The sequence below is a fragment of the Pholcus phalangioides genome, unplaced genomic scaffold (genome assembly GCF_987345545.1).
Source record: "Pholcus phalangioides strain wild (caught in Gottingen) unplaced genomic scaffold, Ppha-v1.0 ptg000017l_1, whole genome shotgun sequence".
Taxonomy (NCBI): domain Eukaryota; kingdom Metazoa; phylum Arthropoda; class Arachnida; order Araneae; family Pholcidae; genus Pholcus; species Pholcus phalangioides.
Window position 1 is genome coordinate 68,259,380 of NW_028301610.1, and position 20,247 is coordinate 68,279,626.

At 35.6% G+C, this 20,247-nt stretch overlaps 1 protein-coding gene across 4 annotated transcripts in view; it reads left to right on the forward strand.

The window, feature by feature from the left end:
• LOC149074679 (uncharacterized) overlaps window positions 1-20,247 on the forward strand; it is a 459,047-nt gene that overhangs the window by 44,252 nt on the left and 394,548 nt on the right. For all 4 annotated transcript variants that reach the window (XM_089247147.1, XM_089247149.1, XM_089247150.1 and 1 more), the window contains exons 7-9: window positions 930-1,098; window positions 14,013-14,147; window positions 18,893-18,952. In XM_089247147.1, the coding sequence (XP_089103273.1) occupies window positions 930-1,098; window positions 14,013-14,147; window positions 18,893-18,952 (364 nt within the window). The remainder of the gene's footprint in view (window positions 1-929; window positions 1,099-14,012; window positions 14,148-18,892; window positions 18,953-20,247) is intronic.

Consider the following 20,247-nt stretch of genomic DNA (forward strand, 5'->3'; position numbering starts at 1 on the left):
ATGGGGTGATAAAATTCAGAATGACAATGTTCTATAGTTTTTCATTTAATGCAGTGTTCTCAAACCTTTTATATTTGTGGCTATTTTGCCTCAGTCGAAGTTTACTCTCCAGAACAGTCTAATATAGTTTTTTAACACACTGAACAGGCGCATGTCAATATCAACAGTTATTAGTGACACTTCTGACAAAGGTTGACACCAGTGCCGTTTTAACGCATGTGCCCACCCAGGCACAGCCCAGGGGCCTCAAGAGAAGAGGGGCCTCACAAAAATGAGATCCGGTTGAAATTTTCTAGAATTTACCAGGTAGGGCCTAAGAAAAACCACTTGGTCCAGGGGCCATGATGCCCTTAAGATGGCTCTGGTTGAGACTGCCACTTTGAGAACCGCTGCTTTAATGTGTCACTGGCTTGGAGGTTGACGCTCTAACCACTCATCAGATGATAGATACATCAACCACATTGAATAGTGTCACATTTTGCACTTGAATAAATGTCAAAGCCATTTAGATAACCTAAGAAACATCAACTGAACTTCAACAAAAAGTGAATCTTGTGATAGAATATAGCTTAGCTTTCATACTTCCAAAATATGTTGCTCATCAGTGTTCACAAATTTGCTCATCAAAATTCAGTTTCACTTCAAATTTTATTGAGGAGTGAAAATACTCCTTCAAATTTTGGGTAATTTTGTAATGATTATTTATCAGTGGTAAAAAATATATATGTACCTTTTTTTTTTTACAAAAATACTCCTTAAAATTGTAGGAGTGAAATTATTCTTGAAAATTATATTTTCAGATAACCCTTGCTCATAATTTTTATTCACAGTCCTTTACTTTGTTAAATTATATATATAACTATTGTAGTATATACTGTATATACATATATATATACATATTTTATCAGTCCAAAATTCTCTTTTTTTAGTTTGCAGACAGAAATCAAGAAGTTGAAATTTTTTGATACCAAGGATGAAGAACTTAAGATTTGCTTGTGCTATGTAAAGTGCTCCAAAACCACATTGCTAATAAAGTTGAAAGAACTTTATAACCATTATGACAAGTTGAAAACATGGCAGACAGATGTGGAAAAAGAGGTAAGTCAGATTGAAAGACAATAACCCTCCATTTGTGTTTCAATTTATGTATGTATTATTTTATTTCTTATTTTTTCACTATTTTAACCGACTGACGGTCCTGAACGTATATGTACGTGTGAAGTTTATGCCTTCCAAACGGTCCAGGCCGTATTTTTACGTGTGAACTTTTCGACTTCCAAATGGTCCTGGCTGTAAATATACTGCCTTGCTTTCCCTCCATAAAGAATCACTAAGCTGGCTTAGCATACGCCCCTCTCCTTTCTCCACAAAATGACCATTGTACTCGCAACAGCGCTGGGCGTTGAAAACGACAAAATGGCTTCTGCCTCTTCGGCGGGAGGGGACAGTTTTCAATTAACTTAGCAGATAGATGTTTGACAAGCAGCTCTCGAATAGTCAGTTCAAAGAAGCCTTAATCCTTTTGTAAAGGAAGAGGAATTTTCAGAATGTATAAAAAAGGCTGCTCTTCAGCAAGAAATGTTCCACCTAAAAGGCACGTCTTTATCTTATTATAGAAATTCTTATCACTTGATTGTAGGATATGTACTGGCATTCACTTTTATTTTGGCATGAAAAAATTACATCATATTACATCTCATTGACTGTGAAACACTGAATGCAAGATAGAGATACACAGGGTCACCCCCCCCCCCCCAAATTGTGACATCCTGGCTTTCCAGTGATTTTAATTTTTTAACAGTATAGGCGAAATTTTTTAATTTTATTTTTCATTTGTTTATCTTTACCTCTTTATCACAACTCAAGTACGATACGGCAGAACCTCAATTATCCGATGTGATTGGAAAGCCCTACATGAACATTGTTCAGCGGTGATCAAAAAAGCGAATAGAATGCTTGTGGTCTCATTTTCAAAAAAGTCTCTTCACGTTCTTGTAAAGTCATTCTTCCGCTTTTCGAGGCTTAGTTCGTCCTGGACTGGAGTATGCTGTGAGGTTTTGGAGACCATACCTACAGAGGGACATAGACTTGGTTGAAGGGGTGCAGAGAAGAGCTACACGTGTCCTTATTGGCACACGGGGCTTGAGTTATGAAGAGAGACTTCATTTTTTGAATATGTTTACATTGGATGAACGCAGGTGTCGAGGAGATATGATCGAAGTGGTCAAAATTTTCAGTGGGATGGATAGGATGGACTATGAACTTTTAGTACACCGCCAATCGACTGCTTTTACAAGGGGACACCAGTATCGATTGGTGAGGGACAATGCAAGGCTATGGTGTCGCAGGGAATTTTTCTCTAATAGGGTTGTTAATAAATGGAATAGCTTACCCCCGGAGGTAATAAATTGTAACACAATTGACACGTTTAAAAAGAAATACGATAAACACGTTGGGGTAAATCGAGAAGCTATCCATTCTTAGAATAAGACAACCATAAGTATTCTTTATGGGCATTGTATAATATTTTATCATGTGTGTATATTGTTTATAATTTTTGTTAATTGCATTTGTAATTGGGTTGCTGTATTTTTGAAATATATGACAACCATATTTTTATGGGCATCTTTTTATCAGCCACCTCGTTGGGCATTCTGTCTGTTGTGGCGTATTTTTATTTGTATTATGGAAATACATTTGGTAAATGCAAATAAAATCAAGTATGATCATAAATCTGTTAGAAATTTTCTTTTTAGTTTTTGCCAATCCCCCCCCCTCCCCAGAGAAGAATCTGGGGAAAGGTTTTTGCATGCAAAAGGAGATAAAAAAATCCCCCCAGCTTTTTCCCCTAATAATTTAAAACAAATGGTGTCACGTGATAGCTGTTTTGGGTTGATAGCAAAAAGGGGAAAAAGATTTCTATTTGACCTTGATTCATGCATACTTCGTACACAGTTGTTTTTTTCTTCCTTGTAAAGGCCCGTTTACACGCACTATTTTGGGGAAAAGAGGGAGTGTCTGCGATAAGATGGTGTCGTGTTGACCGTAAAAATTGAAATTCAAGTGGTTCAAGGTCGCGTCAAAAAATCTGGTTGCAGAGCAATAGTTTTCCGTGAAATCCTACGATAGAACGGTGCGTGTAAATGGGTTTCCGTGTTGTCAGTTTTTTCCCTCCTTGCACCCTTTTTCTATGGAATGAATTTTCGTGCACAGTCGATCTCAGTTATAATGGCCCTATTTATAACGCTTTCACGCTTGATGCAAATAATTTTGTGGGTCTAGGTAATTCTCATTAAGATTTCCCGTTAAAAGCATTTTCCCGCTTACAACGTTTTCTCATGTCGGTTTTTTGAAAACGTTATAAGCGGGATCTCCTGTATTTTATTTTAATTTCTTGAATTTATTTTTCACAGTCAGACGCACTTGGGGGCCGTTTAAGTGCTCTAAAATTGTGCCACATGTCACTAAAGGGAATCTCTAAATGTGACACGGACCTACACTGCTCAAAACAATTAGGGGAGCACATGGTTTTAACAAAATTACGTGAAGATGTATACCGATAAGTAACATAAAATGAATCATCCATAATTTAAAGCCTAGCAGGAAACGGAAGAAGAAAACTTCATATGCAAATCAAAGTTCATGACGTCAAAAACCAGAAAAAGGAGATAAGGGCAGAAATCGGGATGTTGCAGAAATGTCTGTTTTACTGCCGTAACTGTGAAATTTGATTGTGCAGTATTTTTTTTTGAGACAAGGTGACTTGAGGATGTCTCAACAACGTGATTTACCGGAATCCATGGCATGGCGTGTTATAGGCAGACTGGAATCCAGGCAAACACAACGTAGTGTCGCAGACGCTGTTGGAGTCGCCAGAAGTGTTGTTGCAAGGCTGTGGAATCGATTCCAAGAAACAGGAAATGTTAGACGTCGACCAGGGCAAGGTCGGCCACGCGCCACTACAGCAACTGATGACCGGTATGTACGATTAACAGCCCGTCGAAACAGAACAGAGAATGCTACGCAGCTGCAAAGACGGTTGCTCTTGGCAACAGGACGAAGGGTGTCCAGCCAAACAGTACGTAATTGGCTTCATGAGCCGCTGTGGTGGTCGAGTGGTTATAGTGGCGGACTCGCGGTACGAGGATCCGGGTTCGAACCCCACAGTGGTGGTCGGCTGAAGTTGGTTTTCTGTGGTTCCCAACTTCAAGGCGCAAATGCGAGCCGATCTCCCCATTAAAAAGTCTCGCCACAGAGAGCAACAGTCCTACAACGATAAATCATTCAATCATAACACTTCACTCATAGTTAGAAAAACTAGTGGCAGATGGCAGCACTACACATAACAAGCATTACAGAGAAACAACAAAAATTCACGTCAGGTTTCACTACACGTACACGCACATTCCCGCATGTACCGATTCGTTGGGGGGTTCCAGGGGGGTGGGGGGTGTAGTAGTAGTAGGTAGGGCCTCCAAAAAATGGCTCGGGGATCCATGATGTTCTTAAGTCAGCCACCTCGTTGGGCAATTTGCCTGTTGTGGCGTTGTATTTGTATTTGTATTTGTATGAGGGAGGGCTCTATGCACATAGGCCAATGGTCTGCATTCCGTTGACCCCACGCCACCGTGCGGCCCGAAGAAGATGGGCTGCTGAAAATCGAGATTCAGTCTGGAGTGTGACACCCGACGTGTTCTGGTATGGAGGGACTGGGGCATTCGAAATAACCCCGCATTCGTTCGTGAAAGGTCACAATACAGACGAACTGGTTGGATGGTATAGGGTGGAATCAGCATAGGCGGACGTACAGACCTGAATATCATTAGGAATGGCACTTTGACGGCCCGAAGGTATGCAAACGAGATACTGCGACCTCATGTCATCCCTTACGCTGGAGCCATTGGAGATTCCTTTATTTTCCAGGATGATAATACCCGACCGCATAGAGCTCGTCTGTTGGAGAACATGCTTGAAGCTGAAACAATACAGCGTATGGAATGGCCAGCATGCTCTCCTGACCTGAATCACGGACGACGCATTGCTGCTCGACCAAGGCCGCCTGTTACTGTCCGAGACTTGCAGATTGCACTTCTTGAGGAGTGGAACAGTATTCCCCAAAGTCTGATCGATAACCTCATCGCATCCATGGCAAACAGGTGTGCAGCAGTCTTAGCTGTTCGAGGAGACCACACGCTCTATTAAAACTCATGCATCATGTCTAAACAGTACTTTTTTTTATTGTTTACATGTAACCAAATTGTTGCCCTAAATCATCTTTTCATGTTTTTTCCATATTTTCAAAGAATTAAAGCTTAATTCCAAATTTTTTTACGTCTTTTTTCTGTATTGCGCATTGATACGCGTGTACTATCCATTGTATGCCAATATGTGGCTGTCTCGCACGGTTTTCTTCACTTTTTTGCTTGGTCTCCTAATTGTTTTGAGCAGTGTACTTTAGTCATCTGAAAATGTGCCACTCGCCACTTAAATGCTCTGGAATCGTGCCACAGGTCATTTAAGCGATCTGTAAATGTGCCGCTTAGTTCATTTTTATAAAATTGGGTTTGAGGGAGCAAGTCAAATCAGTTAACCTCCAGGGATACATTTTGTCCACCAGTCAAGGGTTTACCATGTATGGCTTGTAGCGATACTATTGTATAGCAACCAATAGTCCAGCAGATGGCGTTAGTCATCCATGATTGTCGCTGTGAATGCTGCGAGTGTATACTTATATATGTATATGTGTACTACGGAAAGAGACAGTCGAGACTTCTGAATGTCCGGATGTGTTTGTACTCGACTGCGATGTAAATAGTTTAGTTTAACCAATAGTAATTTTAATAGTGATAAATTTATATAATAAAGTATTTTAAATCAACATGTACAATATAGTGAATTCTTACATTATATTTATGGTGACCCTTGTTTGAAAACGCACGAAGAAAATATTCTTCATTGAGTCTTCCATACTTAAAGTCTTCCATTGGTAACCAGAACAAAACCTGATACCTCCATCCAAACAGATGTAAAGAAAAAAAAAAGATACAAGGGACGAGCCACCCATGAAAAGAACTTTCCCTGACCGTAATGATCCCATTTTTTGGTTTCATATGGTGGAGGCGAGTGGTGGTCAAACTGGGTGTGCCGAAGGAAATTGCAAATTCCTCAACCAAATAGAATTACATTGTTTCCGCTCTGCCTCCAGAAATTGTAGGACTCGTTTGCGATGTCATTCTCAATCCAAATGAGGAAGATCCATTTGAACATCTGAAATCCGAACTGATAAAAAGAACAAGTGACAGTTCGACAAAAGAAATCAGGAAATTACTGGCTGGTGAAAAATTAGGTGACAGACGACCATCTGAGTTACTCCGCTCCATGAAACGCCTTGCGGAGCTACACAAAGTTCCAGATGAACTTTTGGATCCATTGTTTGTGCAACGCCTTCCTTCTCACGTACAATCCATCTTGGCTGCCGTTGTGCCACTCTTCTTGGATGAACGAGCTGAAGTAGCCGACCGTGTAATGGAAGTGAATCAGTACAATGTTGCACCAATAGCCAGTAGCATTCCATCTGCATCCTCTGAAACGGTAAGTTCCTCGGAAAGTTTTTTAATTGTTGAAATCAGGAAGTTATCGGATCGTATTGAAGCTTTAGGCTGAAGGCCTAATTTTTGATACAGAGGCAGACGTAATGTTAGGTATAGAAGTAGAAGTCGCAGTCGGGAAAACAATCAATTTTGTTTCTATCACAGAAAATTTGGCCAAAATGCCCAAAAATGTGAACAACCGTGCACTTACAATAATTCGGGAAACGCGGAAAGCAAAGTGTAGAGGCGGCATTCATTCTGCCCACAAAATCTTGTCGCCTTTTTGTAACAGATAAAAAGACGAACATAAATTTTCTTATAGATACAAGATCTGACGTTTCGCTTATTCCGGCAAACTCTTTCGATCGCATGAAACCAGTGTTATTCACTTTACATGCGGCAAATGCATCTAACATTAATGTATATCGACAAAAACTTCTCACAATTGATTTGAATTTACGAAGAAAATTCCAATGGCTGTTTTTGATAGCAAATGTGTCCACGGCAATAATAGGCGCAGATTTTCTCTTTTCAATTTCGGTCTTACTCCTGATCTAAAATTAAGAAAAATATTTGATTCGGTAACCAATTTATCATCTATAGCAAAAATTCAATCAGCATCAATTCACTCAATCAAGCTGATTACAGGCGACACTCAATATCATCAGTTACTTGAAGAATTTCCTGAGGTAACAAAACCACCATGTGCAAATGTAGCAATAAAGCATAACATTGTATCATATCGAAACAATCGGTCAACCGGTGTTCGCAAAACCATGACGACTTGCACCAGATCGTTTACGTGCCGCAAAAGATGAATTCCAGCAAATGATTAATTTAGGCCATATGCACTTTTCAAAAAGTCCTTACGCTTCTCCGCTACATCTTGTACCAAAAAAGATTGCACAGACTGGGGACCAGTCGGCGATTATCGTGCACTAAATGCGCAAACAGTGAAAGACAGGTATAGTGTTCCTAATATTATGGATTTCACTGCTGAACTGCATGGAAAAAAAATATTTTCGCATGTTGACTTGATTAAAGCATATCATCAAATACCCATTCATTCAGATAATATTCATAAAACTGCCATAACTACTCCTTTTGGCCTGTACTAAAGTACAAGAATGCAATTTGGGTTATGCAATGCAGCCTCAACATTTCAACGATTCATTGATGAAGTTATTTTTGGATTTTTTTTTGAATGTCTCTGAACAGGATTCTCTCTAATTTCACTAGTTAAAAGTTTCGCTGGCTTTGCATGAGAACTCAATTTTTTGTTACGTATGTAACCTGTAAAAAGATATGAAATTTTTTTGAGAAACTGCATATCATTTAAAAACACTTGGTAATTGAATATAGCATATGTTTTTAAAGAATCTAGGGTTTTAGCAATATTTGTTAGACCAGAGTTTCTCAAACTTATTGTTTTAAACTGCCCCCTTTTTCAGAAATGTTTTTGTCATTTTCCCCCAGCTGAAGTCAATCTGTTGAATCCTATGTTATTCCAGTAGTTTCTATTGCCCTCCTTGACATTTTCATCGCTTTCCAAGGGGGAAACAGAATAGGAACAGCCTATTAAAATTAGAGGATATTTTTTCCCCTCATATTTAGAAAACCTGCATTGTAGAATGTTCTGTCTTTTTACTTTCAAAGAGAGACAAAAATCGAGTTATTGAAATGTTTTTTATAGTCAGCTGTGAAAGGGTGCAGCAGCCTCCAGTGACGGAAAGAACCCCCCCTTTTTTTTCCAGACCACTGTACCAACACCCTCTAAGATAGCCCTCCAAAGAAGATACCTCTTCCTTCTTTAGGGGCTGAACACCTTCACTAGTCTGAAATGAGCGCTGCTTGAAGCAGTGCTGATTTCAGAAAAACTGGCTAATTTTGTACAGATACAAAAGTATCGCTACAAAATTAGTCAGTTCTTCTGTATATCTTGTATTAACAAGTGGAGAGTATACCTTTCTCTAACTATATGTCTCCATCTGGTGGCCTGATGTCATTCATGGGCCATAGTTAATTGCTGTCACTGACCATGCACAGTATCATTCAGCATATACAGGGTGTTCTGTTAATGGGCCGACAAACTCAGATTGTTGTTACTAGAGATCAAGAGCAGGGTTTAAAAAAACTCGGCCCGGGCGGGTTTTTCCAAAAAAACCATGTTTTTTGGGCAAAATGAGGAAAATTGAATTTGTTATTTCCACAACCTCAACATATCTAATTTAAACATGTATGTACATCCTTTATGTGTGTACATCTTGCATTATGCCTAAATACAGTAGACTCTTGGTAATTCGACACCTTAAAAGTATTAGCAAATATGTTGACTTAAGCGGATGTCGAGTTAGCGGGTTTCACTAAATTTTTGTGTACCTAATTATATACATCATAACAATTGTATTAAATAAAATGCTAATTCTCATTAATTTTAATTTGGGGTTGTTTCAAAATAGAATCAAAACGTATAAAAAAATTTACCTCATGAAAAATAATCAAGTACATTTGCTTGTTTTTCTTTCCGAAAAGAAAGCAAAAATTCTTCTACACTATTCAGTTTATACCGCGATTATACAGCTTTCTCCTAACTGCGTAGGAAGCGACGTATCACATTTAGAGTTTTTAGTGCATCATGGGGAGATGGTGCCGAGACTTCATTTGAACTTTCTATTTCTTCAAAACATGAACCACTTGCTTTGGGTGATTGATTCTAAAATATCGTCATCTGCTAAAAGTCTTTAAGTTACAAGATCAGAGTCAATATTCACAAATTCATTGTCGATACAATGATCCATAGTGCTATTTATACTTCCTCCACACCTAATCTGGGAAGAATCTTCGGAGAAATAATTGTTTTCCAAAGACTAAGAACAAAAACCAACGTGACGGAAGCAGTTGCGAATCGTGGCACTCGTGCCTGAATTCCATGCAGAATCAATCATTTAACTGCATCTAAAACAGAACTTTTTTCGTCCATTCTAACATCCACAAATCTTTTGTCTGTAATTTTCTGTAAAAAGTTTTCATACTTAGAATAATTCCTAATTTTCTTGATTGAGACTTTTTGCAAAATCTTTTGCTTTCGCTTGAATTATTGATCCTGATAATAGGATTGAGTGAGATCGAAGGATTTGAACCACAACAGAGTTGCTTCCTCTACATCGCAGAATTCTGATTTCTTATGTGTTTTCTGCTTGGTTCATAAGATTGAAATGCTGAAAAAAAATTTCCCTCATTTTTAGCAAATGTTGAAATGGTTTTCCGTGCAACTCCGTATTCTTCAGTGAGTTAGTTCACTCTGAGTTTTTCCGGATTCTAGTTTTTTTGAAAATTTCAACTTTTGATTTTAAAGTTAAAGTATGAAATTCGCGTGGAGCCATTGCATTCATGGCCGTCAATACTCACAATGACATATTCAGCATATGACCAGGCTTTAGCTTTTTTTTTTACTTTTCCAAGAAATCGTTAAACCGAGTTCCGCCAAAAACATTCTCCGCAACAGACAATATCAAAACACTCAATAAATAAGATTTTTTATCCCTATTGGATGTTGAAATTGTCAACATACAATAGGGATCACACCACACTTTAGGGATCGTCCACACTTCTTTTGGTCATGAAAAGGATGAAAGACCTGTCCTGGAAACGGCACTAAAATGATAGGCCGGTTGAGAGGCTTCAAGCATTCATTCTTCACATGCATGTCCCCCCACCTATATCGCAAAAAAGGAACCCATTGTATAGAACAAAGGATTATCAAAGTACCCACGGACGTCAAAAAATTCTTAGAATGGTAAAACACAGGCAATTGTAAAAACCAGTCGTAGTAAAGGGACAAAAGTCGTAGTCTACTTAAGCGGAGTTAATCCAAACATGTGTCGAGTTAGAGAGTTTCTCCTTAATTGAAATTAGTATTGGGCCAACTAAGGAAATAATAGATGTCGAGTTATCCATGTGTCGAGTTAACGAGAGTCTACTATATACATTTTGGGTGAATGTTAAACTATGTATTTGAGTAATAAAATTGACCATACAATAAGAAAATAATTGTTTACATACAAAAAAAACCCACTTCTGTGTAATTATATCTGAACCTTGAGTTGTATGCAGAACTGTAGCAAGAAGATTGTTTGTGATAAAATAAATCAATTCAGATAATGAAAATTCTGAGAAATCAGGATGGTGCCTGAATATTTTTTTCCCCAATTTTTTCAAACCCTGCAGAAAATGTATTCAAAAGTGTCCTGATCTGTCAAAAATGAAACCTTTGGCTATCTAACCAGAACTATCAAGTTTTTGTTTTTTTTAATCGAACCCAAATTTTCAGGAGCTAAAGTCACGTGCTTCTCTTTTTCTTGAATTCCTTTTTATTGAAGAATATCCCCGCTTCATTAAATTAAATTCTGAAATATTTTTAAAAGAGCAGTAATAATTAAAAAATGATCTGATTAAGAGGAGGAGATAGAAGTCATTCTGAGGATTCGTTACTCTGGAGGTGTTTCCCACTTGTCCAAATTCGCCAATTTTGGTAACTTAAAACTACAGAATAACATGAATTATTATTAAATACAAATGTCAATAACATTGTATATTAATATCACTTTATACAAGACAACCTGTCATGTTTAGCAACAGAATGCCTTCATGTGGCTGATTATTTTAACAGGCTAATTTTCGATGGGTTGGGCTTATATTGTGAGCATCTTGAAAAATCAAGCTAAGGCTTATTTTCTGGTTGTCTTATTTTTGGAGAAAAGCTATACTTTTTGTTCTGTTTCACTTGAAGGTGTTCATTACCAATGTTGAATTCAAGAATCCCACGAAGTTGTTTTCTTTTTGTTATGAAATAATGTTATTTTTGTCTCTTGATATTTCAATTATGAAAGTCTGATGTACCTGTATAAAACTTATAAAAATGTAATGCAAACATTTAAATATTTTTTGAATGAAAATTCAGTTTACATACATTGGTTTCAATTTATTTATACAAGGATTTGTGTGTGTGTGGAAAATTATTATGTACTAGCTATAATACCCAGCGTTCCCCGGGTTTTCTTCAATTAGGCTTTTATGATCACGTGATATCTCCCTCTTTCTTTGAGGGATATACAAACTGTGTCCATGTAAAACAACATGGCGACTTTCTGTACGACTCATGAAATAAACAAATCTAGATTTAAAGAAACATATAGAAATGATTTTTTCCCCTTTTTCAAGTGGTGCTAGGTAATTTGATCCCCCTCTGAACTTCAAGTTATCCATCTGCCTGTTTCAGCTCCCAAAAATGCTTAGTTAAAGCTGTGGAATTTCTTCGATGTACTTTACAGGCCCATAATTAATTTTGAAACAACCTAAACTATGACTACTAAAATGAATTTATGCAGTTGAATATTTAAAGACGATACAAACACATTTTCATTTTGGAGCTTGAGAAGATATAAATAAAAAGTTGAAATCAATGTTATCCCATGGATCCAACTCAAAGTAGGTGCGGCTAATTACTTCATATTTAATTTTCTCTAAGCGAACTCAATATTTCAAAAATCCAGAATTCAATACAATTTTTAAAATTATTGATGTGGCGTAAAACCCCACTAAATTTCTGCATTTCTACAGTAAAATCAGCAATTTTAACATTGATTTCTATGAGGATCATCCTTTGCCTGTCCCTCAAAGTGATGATGATGATTCTGACGTCTATTCAAAAAACTCTTATTACTGGGAGGATTGAAAATGTAGCAAACCATTATAAAGGCATAAACTATTATACATACACTGGTAGCGTTAAAGAAGTGACAAACCATTGTAAAGGCATATACATGTCTGATACGCATGGCTGGGGAACCATAATAACCAAAGTAAACGTACCAAAAGTGATGGTTGAGGCCCAAAAACCATTGTTGTCCTACAATTTTTTGCCCATTTGGGGCATTTGCCGTGCTCTGACGAAATTTTAAAGTAGCCTATAGTTCAAGTCGGGTCCCATTTGGTATTTATGCAAAATTTGGCAACGATCGATCTAAAATTGTAGATTTGTAGAGAGAACACACACACAGACAGAAAATCAATTATATATATAGATTATAAATAAGCAATAATTTCTTTGGATATGTTTATCACATATCAGGTATAATACATATATTACATATTTATGTTCATGGATACATTTTCTGTTTGCAGCTTCTTGTAACATTTTAATATGTGAATTTCGTACCTAAATTCATACATAAAAAAAAGTAGTCGGAAGAATTATAAAAGTGTTTGTGATTCCAAGAAATTATTTATCTCATTTTTGATCCAAAAAAAATTAAAAATACTTCAAAATATACATATTTTAAACACTGCATTATGCAGCAATTTCTGGAATGCATAAACTAATCTTAAAATAAAATTTTAACCTTAAAGCAACACATTTTCTTAAGAAACAAACAATTTGCCCCAAAAAAACCATGTTTTTTAGCCTAAAAAAACCCATCTGAGGGGAAAATGGGTATCTACCCGGGGAGCAAATTTGACAACCCTGATGAAGAGAAACAAAAATTGCAAAGGAACATGATATCGCAAACCATGTTCATAGGATGAAAATCGGGAAAAACGCATGCAGGTTTTTATGTCATGCTGGAACGACAGAAAGTACAATAATAACTACAAAAAGATTTATTTGATTAATTATTACAAGAGTTCTTGGAAGAGGCAGCCGTTGACGTCATTGCACAATCTACAATGATGTAAAAACGATTCCCGGACATGCTCGAAGATACCAGGTGTGCTTACTACCGCAATAGCGCTAATTTATGTTGTCAGCAGCTCGTGATCCTATCCCAGCGCACGAGTTTCGCTATGCTGCTTACGTCAGATATGGTGAGCAAACCCATTCAGCGATCAACTGCCATCCACCTTTCATCTCCTCTGGACTCAAAGCCTGCATGAGTTTTTCATGATTTTTGCCCTCTCAATGTGGTTTGCAACACCATTTTCCATTGCAATTTTTGTTCCTCTTGATGCTTATTAAAACCCTCTAAGTTTGTCGGTCCATTAACAGAACACCCTGTATAGGTTGTTGAAAAATCAGAGTTATGCTGATTTCATAATCACTTGATATTTGTGTGGTTCATGAACTTCCTTCCGATTTTATAGGCCTGGGTTTGTTTTGTAAGACTATTTTGGGCATGGTAGCATTTTTTCTGTCAATAGGAATTACTATTATAAACTTGTGTGACCCAATATATAATAATCCTTCTTGACTGATGCAAAAGATTGAAAAGCACTATGTGAAATTACCATTTTTTCTGCTATTTATTTTATTGTATCTCACAGTTGAGATCATCAGAAAATTCTAGTTACTAGAATTACTCGTGTAAGTTGATTTTAATATTCATAAAAATAAAATAAAAACTTTCCTTTTTTATTCATGGGCAGTTAGGCCATTGTCAATTAGAGTTGGACCAAAATAAATTGCTGATTGCTGAGCTGAAGTCATCACTGACCAGCCAGAGGAAGTTGAATGAAGAGCTATTACAAATAAAAAATGAGTTGCAAACACAAGTATTAGAGGTAATTATATTTATGCAAGTTTTTCTGAATGTCTAAATTTGCTGGGGCCAAATTTATTGATATATTATGTAGTAATATATCTGATGCCTTAGGAAGATTGAAAAGTGGTGTTAACAGTGAAGAAATTTCAGTTAAATTCAGTTTGGTCTCTTCTCATTCTCCTAAAGTCATTCTTTTCCAAGGCTTAGTTTGTCCTGGATTGGAGTATGCTATCAAGCTTTGGAGACCATACCTACAGACGGACATAGACTTAGTTGAGGGGGTGCAGAGAATAGCCTCACATGCTCTTGATGGCACACAGCGCTTAAGCTGTAGAGACTTAATTTTTTGAAAATGTTTGCATTGGAAGAGCATATGTGTGGGGGAGTGGGGAAATGATAAATTTTTCAACGTGATGGATAAAATGGACCACAGGTTATTGAATACATTGTCAATCAACTGCTTCGATAAGGGGATACAGGTATTGATTGTTAAGAGATAATTCTAGTTTGTAGTGTTGCAGGAAGTTTTCTCTAATAGGGTTGTGAGTGAATGGAATAACTTATCTCTGGGGGGTTGTGAATTCTAAACACAATTGACACATTTAAAAAGGAATAAGATAAATATATTGGGATAAATTAAGAAACTATCCATACTTAGATTAGGCAACCATTATTTTTCTATGGGCAGTATATTTATATTTTATCATAATTATTGGTTTTTTTATTGCTCTTATTGGGTGGTTGTAGTTTTGATACAGTTTAGACATATATTTAATGTCCATAATTTTTATTGGCAACTTTTTTCAGTTACCTCATTGGGGATTTTGTCTGTAGTAGCATTTGTATTTGTAGAAGTTCGTCAGAGCTGGACAAATACCCAAAATGTTCAAAAAACTGTTGGGCAACAATGATTTCTCAGCAATGACTTTTGGAATGCCTTTTTTCGTTACTGGAGTTTTCAGACAATGTGTTTCAGACATGTTTATTCCTTATCATTATACAATGATTTTTTCAATGCTCCCAGTATATAAAGAAAACACTGATGGTATAGATAGTAAAATTTTATATATAATACAAATTTTTTTAACAGTATATCTAAATAAAAATTTTGAATAAAATTTGAGAGGTTATATTTTTTTCATTATAATAAAACTATACAAAATAATTTTTTTGCATTTTAAAATAATAATGGAAGTTAATAACTGCTTTTTTTGAAAAATTAATAAATGTATTTATAGTGACGGACTCGCGATGCGAGGATCCGGGTTCGAACCCCACAGTGGTGGTCGGCTGAAGTTGGTTTTCTGTGGTTCCCAACTTCAAGGCGCAAATGCGAGCCGATCTCCCTGTTAAAAAGTCTCCCCACAGAGAGCAACAGTCCTACAACGATAAATCATTCAATCATAACACTTCACTCATAGTTAGAAAAACTGGTGGCAGATGGCAGCACTACACATAACAAGCATTACAGAGAAACAAAACACTTCACGTCAGGTTTCACTACACGTACACGCGCATTCCCACATGTACCGTTTCGTTAAGGGGTTCCGCGGGGGGGGGGGGCATTTGTGGTGTAGCTGTAGTAGGTAGGGCCTCCAAAAAATGGCTCGGGATCCATGATGTTCTTAAGTCAGCCACCTCGTTGGGCAATTTGCCTGTTGTGGCATTGTATTTGTATTTGTAAATAAGAAATCTTTTTTCTTGAGATTGTGAAGTGAAAATTTATTCTGTTGCCTGTATCTAATTTGGATTCCCCCCCCAAGCCTTTTTTTAACATGTTAACTGGTAGGGATTTTGCCCCACTATCCTTTGTTTCCCCCAACATTGTAGATAAAAATGTCCACTGGTGGGGCAAAGCCTTTTTGTTGTTTTCCTGAAGCAGCTTGAACTTTAAACCCTACCAATATGAAGGGAGTCAAAGAAAAAACTCACACAAAAGATTTCGGAAAAGAAAAAGGAAAGTTCCTTAGAGGGCTTTTCTTTTCTTCAAAAATCAATGTATGCAAAGAAGAAGTATGGTCTGTACATCTAGTATAGTTGCTTTTCAACAAATGTAAATTATTTTGTTTATGGCTCGCCGCGTTTCCATAGTTCTCAAAAACTTACAATAAACAAACCATTTTAGAGCCCATTTTAAAGGAGTCATCAGCTTGCTGAATGTTTATGTATTCGTTACGATCATACTAAAAATTAAGGCTTTGGTGATAATATTCGTAAAATATTCATTTCAGTGATGTCTTTTGCTACCTACAAAAAAAATTGAAATCCTATTCACAGAAATGAAATTTTTACAGAGTTTTGGGATTCCGGTTGAAATGAAAATGCTGTGTAATTGATGTTGTGCATCTGATAAATTAAATATTTTAACGTTAATATATGTATAGGAATAAACTGCAACTGAAGCCAAACCTGTATAACGAATGAGTAAATGTCATAAAAATCAGTGTCGTATTAATGAGTGTTCACTGTTTTGTGGTTTTATGAGTTTTTCTGTGTATACTGAACCCACTATGTGAGTGTACGACACTTGGAGAATGATTCTGTCACTTGAATCTCAAATGTTTGTAAAAATTATAGAGGTGGGGGAAGGTGAGAATGGCATGGCGTCTATCTTTGGAGGGATGTGTTGGTGACAGTATCTCTTTGTGATGAAGCTAGGTAATGACCACTCTCTAGCGGGGCTATACAGTAATAATAAACCATAAAAAAATACCAATCAATACCTGGGGTATCATATGTCAACAACTTTTTAACAGGAGTTGTGCTACGTAAGGTGAGATTTGAGATGATTATAACCAGGAATTTCATGTTGAAAATTTATTATTCGCAAATGCGGATAAAATTATTTTTTGTTCAAATTTTTTTAAAATTGAATATTTGTTTTTCATCTCTTGTTGTGTTCTTTTTTGATTGTTTTCTTGGTATAATTGAAAAAAGAAATCAAAATCTACATTTTAACATTGAAAAAGGGTATTTTTTATTGTTTTTATTTTCCATTCTAAAATTTGAGTTTTTGCATGTGTTTCTTTAGTGCCTGCTGAAGCTAGAACAGTGTTGACAACTTGGTTATTTTCCAACTGGATCAGGCCTTTTTCTTAGCCATTTGGATGGAAAAAATATCCATCTAGTTGCCTTTTTCAAAAAAATTTCCTTTGTACTAGTAGTCTACTATTAAATCATGTGAAAATATAGGAATGTTCCGGGAAATACGAGACATGTTCATCCAAATAATGATTGAAATTAATTCTGGTTGTTTAAGTCTGGTTTCTAATTGTTTTCGATGAAGAGATGAATCCCTTTTTTAAAAATGATAATTTTCCTGCATGTGCAAAGGAAGCAATGTCATCTTGCTTCCTCTTGTACCTGTAATAATTTTCTACCTCGCATGTTTGTAATCAATATATAACAATTATATTGTTTTTAATCAATGCCAGCACCACGCAATTCTCTCTGATCATGCCTACACTCTTGCTTTTGCCTATTTAGTGCATTTTTGCGTACCTTCATGTACCTATTTTTGCAAATGTTATACACTCTTGTTCTGCATGTGATATACAATTTCACCATTGTGCACAATTTTTAGTTTCTGCTCGCTCTATAAACTTCAGATAGATTTCTTAGTATGTTGTTTTTCAAGTTTGTACATCTCTGCCCTTCCTGTTTTGCATATGTTATGCATTAACAGAGAGAGAGAGAGAGTTATAATTAATTAATGAGTTTAATAATTAGTAATTTAATTAGTTAATAAAGTACTTTTATTAATTAATAATTTTATAAATAGTTTTATTAATTAATAATTAAATTAGTTACTACTTTTATTAATTAATAATTAAATTAGTTACTACTTTTATTAATTAATAATTTAATTAGTTAATACTTTTATTAATTAATAATTTAATTAGTTAATACTTTTATTAATTAATATTTTTGTTGATTAATATTTTTATTAAAACTTTAGATTTTCGCCTGCTATGCCATTTGTATGGAACACACTGGAGCTTACTCCGCTTCGAGTGCCCTTTTTTTCTAGTGCCCCACCAGTTTCAATTTCTTATAAAATGGCCTGGCTTGATTAGGAAAGGGTCCCAAGGTGTCATCGTGAAAAAATGATGTAAACATTTAAATACATTCATCTCACCCATAAACACATAAAAGCAGAAAAAAATTAGCTGTGATTATTAAGTCACAAAAAATAATTAGAAAATTACAACTGTTGGCTACTCGTTGCCTCTCATGCTCTCCTTTTTATTTGTCTGTGCTTTATCTGATTATGTGTTGCTTGGATGACGTCACTCCAAGACATTGGAGTTACAAGATTTTTAAATTGATTCTTGGCTTCTCTATTGACTTTTAAAATATTAATATTTACTTCTTGTTAATGCTGTTCTTCTTCTCCACCAGATTTTTACAAATATTTTTGTGCATAAGTATTGACAACATTGGTAATTTTTTTAATAACTTTTGGAAGATGTCACTTTGGGACCCTTTCCGTGTGAGTGAAGTCAGTTTTTTTTTTAGGGCTTTTTTTTATGGGCAACCTTTTTTCCCAGCCATTTTGATGGACAATTTGTCTGTTGTGGCCTTTGTGTTTGTAATTATGACCACCCTGTATATTTTGCCACAAGATTTTTCAAAATAAAAAAACCTTAAAAACATTTTCTCTATATAATGTAAATTTGTTTTACATTCTTTTATGATGTATAAAGTAATAATCAATGTAGTAATGTAAATTAATTTATCATGTTTGATTTGAATGTACTTTAGAAATCAATGAAGCATTCAGAATTGGAAGATGAATTAAGGAAACTTAAAAAATCAATTGAGGTAAGCATTACTTTGAAAATTTCTGTAATTCTGAATGAAGAATCTATGTAAGAAAGTAGAACATTATTATCAATTCATAATTATACAGAATATCTACCAGTATCATTGTCAAATACCCAACTCCTGAATTGTTTGCCTCAGAAAACTTCTCCTAATTACTTTGAGATTAAAATGTCTAGGTACAATAATAGCTCGCTAACTCAGAACAAACAAATTTCGGCTATAAGTGCTGATAAATATCTTTCTTCTGCTTTTTATTTTACAGATCTGCATACAAATAAACTGACACTAAAAGCAACTGTGTTGCATTTGTCAAAAGATTTGAGTGCTACTGTTGTTTCAGTTGATTTTAAAGTAACAACATAAATCAAAAGTGTTTAATAATGAGTTCACATGAGGGAAAAATATCTAATATTCAAATAAAACAATTTTTTTCAGGAGAATTTTGGTTAGTATTAACAAAGAGAAAGAGAATGCTCTAGCACTTGCTAAGTGTTCCTTTGTAGTTGTAAGGGCACCGTGATGTGCTGGCATCACAATGATCCAAAAATGTGTTTTTTTTCAACTTGCATGGATATTGATTATCTAGAATGTGAACCATTCCAACTGATCCAGGACTTAGATAGTTTAAATTGAATATCATTTTTTGCAAACTATTTATCAATCGAACATTTTTCTGTTTGTATTTTCCCATCTATTTACATAGTGTGATGCTCTGTTCAATGTTATTTGTAATCATTTGCCATAAAGGTATCCCTCACTTCACGCAATTTTTAAAAATTGATGTAAAAAATCACAACTGTCTAATTTGGCCTCTAATTCAGTTTCGAAGCTCATTTTTAGGATGAAAATCAAGGATGAGACAGAAATGACAATTAAAATACCAAGATCTGTTAGATTTCAGGATATGAATGAGACAAATGTGTATGAAATGCTGAAATCCAATTTCAGAGCTCTATATTGAACATCTTATAATAAAGCATTGAATATGTCATATGAATTTTAGTGGAAGAAAATGTTCAGAAGAAGACTAGAGAAGTGTCATATTTGTTTGGGATATTCAAAATTCTTTGGCTGTGCTACCTGATTCTTATAAAAAAAAATGAGTGCTGTTTATCAGCCTATTCAGTTTTCAGGTAAAAATTCATAACTGACCTAATTATTCAATTTGTCATCTTATTGAGGACATCAGAGGTAAAAATTTATGTGTTTAATTTATAGGTACTTTGAAGTCCAGTCACTGGAAAAAGTTTCAAATTATCCAAAATTCGAATTCAGTCTTTCCTGGGTCCAAT